At 47.0% G+C, this 6,191-nt stretch overlaps 1 protein-coding gene across 1 annotated transcript in view; it reads right to left on the reverse strand.

Annotated features, from left to right (window-relative positions):
* FGD4 (FYVE, RhoGEF and PH domain containing 4) overlaps positions 1-3,603 on the reverse strand; it is a 118,237-nt gene extending 114,634 nt beyond the window's left edge. Inside the window, exon 1 of the mRNA XM_065842627.2 lies at positions 3,353-3,603. Coding sequence (XP_065698699.2) covers positions 3,353-3,494 — 142 coding nt within the window. The 5' untranslated portion in view covers positions 3,495-3,603. The remainder of the gene's footprint in view (positions 1-3,352) is intronic.
* Between the last annotated feature and the right edge of the window lie 2,588 nt (positions 3,604-6,191).

The raw sequence follows: 6,191 nt of genomic DNA on the forward strand, positions 1-6,191 counted from the left end.
TGCAGCAATGACAAGGGTGACTGTACTGATATCAGGAAGAAGTTATTTCTTGCTATGAAAGCCAGTTACTGTGCCCTTGTGTCCCAAGCGATGTTTTCATTACGCAGCTAAATCAAGTCAATTAAGGCGAAATACAGCCTTCTAGGATAACTTAATCCGATGCAGAATCAAAGTACTGTCATGCTCACACTTTGCAGAGCTCGTCTTGTGAAAGGTGCTGACCAGGCAAGCAGTCACCTATGTCTGCTTCTTGGCAGATAGCTGATTTTGAGTTAACATGCACACATGCATTTGAAGTAAAGATTTGTTCCAGTTAGTAGCAACTCTGAATTCTAATTCAGCAGGGAAAAAAAAAAAAAAAAGACATTAAATCTCCACTAGTTATTCCCCTCAAAAACAGATTATTAATCATGCTACTCCACTGAAAGCTCTTCTCTAAACTGTCTCTAGATATCAGCCTTGACATTTTGCTAGGCATTTCAAAGTATCTCTGAATATTAAAGTACTCTTTCATCCAAAACTTTAAATTAATGTCAACTTCTAATAGGAAATAATTTTTGCTTTGTCCTGTAAGTAGTTTAATACACCAAGCTTTTCCAAACTCAAATGTTAACAAAATTCAGTTGCAATTTTGCACATGACAATTAACCTGAATGAGTTAGACTATAGTATGTTGGAGAGGAGAAAGATTCTTCTGTTACAAGTCAGACACTTAGATTGCAATGCACAACAGAAGTTCAATGCTGTAACAGAAACCTCACTGTAGCATTAGAAATTTCTTAACCAGCACCAAGAATGGAAATACTTTGAGGTCTTCCATCTCTCAGCATAAAAATCCTGTGATAGTGTCTATTTCATCAGGCCAGTGTCAAAGGCTCTGAGGAAACTATTGGGTGTACAGGAGTTATAACAGTTGTTATTAAGTCTTCCCACTAATTAATATACAATTTACGAGTCTGAGAAGAGTTCTGATATACCTGCCACATATAATCCAGATTTTTTTCTAATGCGTTTCTAAGCAAATACAGCTGATGTAAGACATCTAGTTTCTCCAGTTGCAGTCCAGATACAGATCTGAGACAATTGCCAGAGTCCTGTCCCCAAACAGTAACATAAGTGACAAGCGTATTTCACAACACTTGGCAGAGACGAGGATCAGAGGTGAGTGGGCTACACTAACTCCTCCTTCCCCATAAAGTTTTCAAGCAGGTCAAAAGCATACTACATTACACAACCCCTTTAAAATCCAGTTAGCACTTTCTAACCCAAAAAAAGTGTAAACACCCCATTTTTTTTAATAAGCAAAAGAACACACCCAGCTTTCTGCTCCACCTGGATGAATGTTTATGCTTGCAGAATTGAGGCAGTTTGATCACTTTTATCAACAATAGAAGCAAATGCAGGCATGCTCTGACTACAAAGAACAGAGAGGGAGGCTACAAAGCTATCCTGGGATTAAAGGGTGCTGGAGCACATGCTGCAGTGGCCACTGCCAACACGAGAAGCAGATAAGGAGTCAAAGTCCCACTAAGAGAAAATATTATGTTTTCACACACAAGGTTTCTTCACCTAATTTTCTAGGAGAAATGGACTATGAATGAAAAAAAAAAAAAAGAGAGAGGATTTATGTACATCCATGAGAAAAGCTAAAAATCATCACCACGTCTCCCTTTTATTTCCCATATCTTTAGGATTCATTTCCTTATCTGAATTTTGTATTTAATATTGCAATCACAATGTAAGAAAGTACTATAAAATGGGTTATTGCTGTTCAGGGACATTTGATAAGCAGCATATTGCTCTTGTCATGGCCCTCACAACCTTTCTGCCATCTAAAAGCCACAAGAATGCTCACACTGAAAAGCTACGCATGGCACATATGGTTAGTAAATAGAAGTCATGGGGTGGTGTTGGTGTGTGCATAGATGAAAAGAGTAACAATAAGATATTGTAGATGAGTATGAAACTGTTACCCAGGAGTCTAAGGTAACAGTGAGTAACTACAGAAGCCTAATGAAACTAAAGTAGAAACTCACAGAAAACACAGGGTTTCCCTTGTAAGCATACTTCTATTAGAGGAAAATGAAATCCACTAAGCCTGCATACTATGCATAGACCTTTTCCCCCAACGTAAATACACAAGTAAAGCCTTGGAAAAAAACCCACTGCTAAAAAAATCGTGCTTTCATGCACATATCCAAAGTCACTACCAGTTAAAGTTCTGTTAAACACCCTATGAACAGCACCACAATAATCTGTTCTTATCTGTGCATATTTGTTGTTAAACTAAGCAGGTCTCTTGCCTGGGAAACTGTAAAAAGATAGCCCCCAAGCAAAAAAATCTCTGTCCCTATATTTGTCATTTAATCATACCCAACAATATAACAAGCATATATCAGAGATTTCAAGGTTTATTTCATCCATTTTGTCCTTCCACATCCATAAAATCAAGCCACTGTGACATCACAAGCAGAAGCACAGTCTGCCACACCTGGTGTCACATCACAGAATCACAAAGTTTAGACAGATAAACGGCTGTGGGCATTAACTTGTTCATAAGCAACAGCCTTGTGAAGTCTGGATTTTATAATTGCTTATTTTTCCAGCATGGCCAAGGTAACACAGATAACCAGATAGGGTGACCATCCCTTTCAGCAGCACTGCATTAAAGGTGTAGCAGGTGCCTTCTGAAGCTTAACATATCAAACAGGTCTAACACAGGTTTGTTGCTCAAGGGGGCAAAGAAAGAGGCATCTGGGAGGGGCAGGCATGACACATGGGTCTGTCAGAGAAGGCAGACTGCTTTCCTGCCCATCTAAGAGCTGATAAAAATACAACTTCAGAACATTTCGTGCCGGGATGAGGGTATGAGCTGCACTGTGGCTGCCCCCAACTCCGAGGGCTCGGTAAGGTGTCCCCCACCCCAACTCAGCCCCTCGGTGAAGCGGATCTGCAGCCGCCACGGCCGCCCGTGGGGACATTCGTGCCAGCACCGCACCAGCACGCATGGCAAAAGTTGATGCGCTGAAGCTTCCTTCCCGACTTCGACGAGGAAACACCACCTCGTTATTTACACACGCCGCCCGCTGCCAGCCCGATGGGCAGAGAAAGCCCGTGGGAACTCGCCGCAGGAGCAAGTCCGCCCCGAACCCTCAGGGCTGCGTGACCCGGGCAGGACTGCGCTGCCGCCTTCCCCGCTCCCCCCGGGGCAAGCCGGGCCCGGCTGCCCGCCGGCACCTCCTGCCGGGTACCCCCGGCTGCGGGGCTCTTCCGTGTGCCCCCGCAACGCTGCGGTGCCAACAGCTGCACCCGGGGCAGCGGCCCGGGCCGAAGGAACCGTCAAGGCCGTTACCTGCGGGTGTCCTCCGGGTGGCCGCCCCCGGCGGGGGCCCCGCGGGGCAGGTGGGCACTGCTCCGTGGGAGACGACGGTGGTGGCGCCAAATTTCCTGCGGATAGCCGCCCGCCTGAAGTGCGCGCCCTCGACTCCGCTCATCCTTGGGGTGGGGGCAGAGACGGAGAGAAGGAGAGTGAGGGAGAAGCGGCGGGGTCCTCAGCGTCCCTCCCGCCGCGGGGGCGCTGGGGCTGGCATAGCCCCGAGGGCAACACCTCCCTCTCCGGCCGCCTCCCGCGCCGGCCCCACACCTGCCCGCCGCTCCCCGCCCCTTCCCTCCCTCCCGTCAGCACCTGGCCGGGCGCCTCCTCCCGCCGCCCTGCCCCGCGTTACCTGCCCAGCGGCCGCCAGCCCCGGGCGCGGTCCCCCGCCGGCATGGCGAGTCCCAGCCCTCCGCCGCCCGTCCCGGGGTTGCGCAGCAACTTCCCCGAGCCGGGCACCCGCGGGCCGGCAGCGAAAATTTCCCCCGTGGACCACGCAGGGAAGTGGGTGCCTTGGGTACCGCACCTGCTCTGCTGCCTCCCCGCTGGTGCTGAGCTCCCCTGTGCTCTGCGGGCGCCTGCCCGGGCTTGTCACTGGGGGTGGTGGTGAACCCCGCAGTGCCCCACTCACCCACAGCCCCACCGTGTTCCATCCACTTGCCTTCTCCTCTGAAATGTCTTCTCTGGAAGGAGGCCCAGTTCCTATAAGATTTATCTGTGTACGTAAAAGAAGTTGGCCGTAACACAGTCCCCCTCTTCCAAGGAGAAAATTCTCAAAGATGCCCAAGTCCTAGCACTTAAAAGTGAGTTTTGATGCCAGAGATGAAACTGCAATGCTTTCATCAATATTTCTACCTAAAATGGTTCATTCAGGCCAAAGCTGTTGCCTCTCTAAATTTTAATCGAGGTTAATTGAAAAAGGCAATCAGAAGGCTATACAGCTGTGAGACATACCATTAGGTTCATTTATGTAGCAACAGTGTCTGAAATCACCCATTTATCCACTTAACTGGGATATGATGTTTAGGGACAGAACATGTTCACCTGTGCCACCATGAGAGAGGGTAACAGCAGCCTGTGGTATGCAGGATGAGAGCTTTTGAGTCTGTCAGAGAGCTTGATGTGGTGCAGTTAGAGGCAAACCAGTTGTGAAGTGGTGCTCCCACTGCACAGGGGTTTCCTGGGCTTTGGAAACTCAAGGTTCTAGGGCTTTTTGAAAGATGGCCTTCTGTTTTGTAACATGCTGCCTCATTTGCCACACTTGGAGGATTTCCTCACAGAAGAGAAGGACTGCAGTCAGCTACACTCCAGGGATGTTCTCCCTTTGGCTGTGATTCAACACAACCTTTAGTTCCCAGGAAGCCCATGAATTGCTGGAGCCTGGAAGAATATTCTGGGGAAGTACCCCTCTGTACTTGCCCCACTCTTATGTCTTTTTTTGGCCACTGTCAGAGATTGAAATTGGGCAAGAGAAAGACCTTTCATCTGACCTATACAGCCACTCTTATGCTCTTATGTCTTCAGTAATAAGATTTTATGGACTGCTCAGGCAAGTTGATGACTTTGCAACTTCCTCGTTTCCCAAGTGCTGAGAATACCTCCTATCAGCACTCAGAGTCATGCATGCAACATGGCCACATTTGTGCAGGGAGATCATGCGAGGGGGCTTCACCTTCCTCCAGAGTCTTGTGCTGTTGTGTGAGGCTCCTGCTGAGCTTCCTTGGGCTCCTGTGGGCTTCCTTGACGCACAGGACCCAATGGTAACACACCTTCTCCTGATGTCAAGGTGCCATCTGTGTGAAGCACCAGCCGTGTCTGACACACGGGAGGTGCAGCAGCAGAGAGAGGCCATGGTGGTGCTACCCATACCACATGTGCAGCAGCAAAGGACCATGAGGCAGAAGTCAAGTGAGTGGGTCTTCTGCTTTTAACGTTAGAGAGCAGGTCAGCAGTGAGCTGGGGGGGAACTGGTGCAGCTGGGACATCTGCCATCACATGCCAAGGATCTCATTCTTTTGGTCTCTTTGTGAAATCGTTCTCTCCCAGAAAAGGGTTGATCTCTCACAGCCTCACCCTACCACCCCCTTTCATTTCCCACTAAAAATGAGACAGTCAGATCACCTCCTGGATTTTATTCATGTGCTTGCAATTGCAAACATCAGGTTTTACTTTTGCAAACATACAAAAAAGGCAGTGACGCAGAGGTAAAAGCCTGATTTATTTCCTGACTTCAGTTACTCAGCCTGGGCTGGGAATATGAGATGAATATATTTACATTATGAAGAGCACCAGTACCTGCTGATTTTATTGCAAGGAGCTAGAGATTCCTGTAAACTTTAGCTATGTACAGTTCATAGATGTGTAGCAAGGATCAATCATTAACTCAGATAAAAATCTTCTTCCAGAACACTGGTGCACATTTAAATCTGCCTCTGGACTCAGTCTAGCACTGAGTAATCTTTAGTATTACCAATTTAAACAAGGAGAGAGCAAGAGAGACAGAGAACCTCATATTAATAATTCTCAAAGCATTTCACCAATGAGGAAGTATCCACCTCTCTTGATAGAGCAGGAAAATGAGTTACTACAGAAAGAAGAGATTTGTCAAAGGTGTGAATATAGTAGTAAAATACAAAATGTTGGCTTATGGGAAGGAAAGTAAGATTGAAAATAGACCTTTCTCTGTTTCTCTTATAGGTGATACCTTAACTGAGATTAACCCAAATATTAGCCAATTGCTCAACTGCCAATCTTTAGCCAAGCATGATTATCACTTACTATTGAACTTTGTACTTCTTCTTTAAACACAGAGCTCTGC

Source organism: Patagioenas fasciata, chromosome 1 (assembly GCF_037038585.1).
Source record: "Patagioenas fasciata isolate bPatFas1 chromosome 1, bPatFas1.hap1, whole genome shotgun sequence".
Lineage (NCBI taxonomy): Eukaryota > Metazoa > Chordata > Aves > Columbiformes > Columbidae > Patagioenas > Patagioenas fasciata.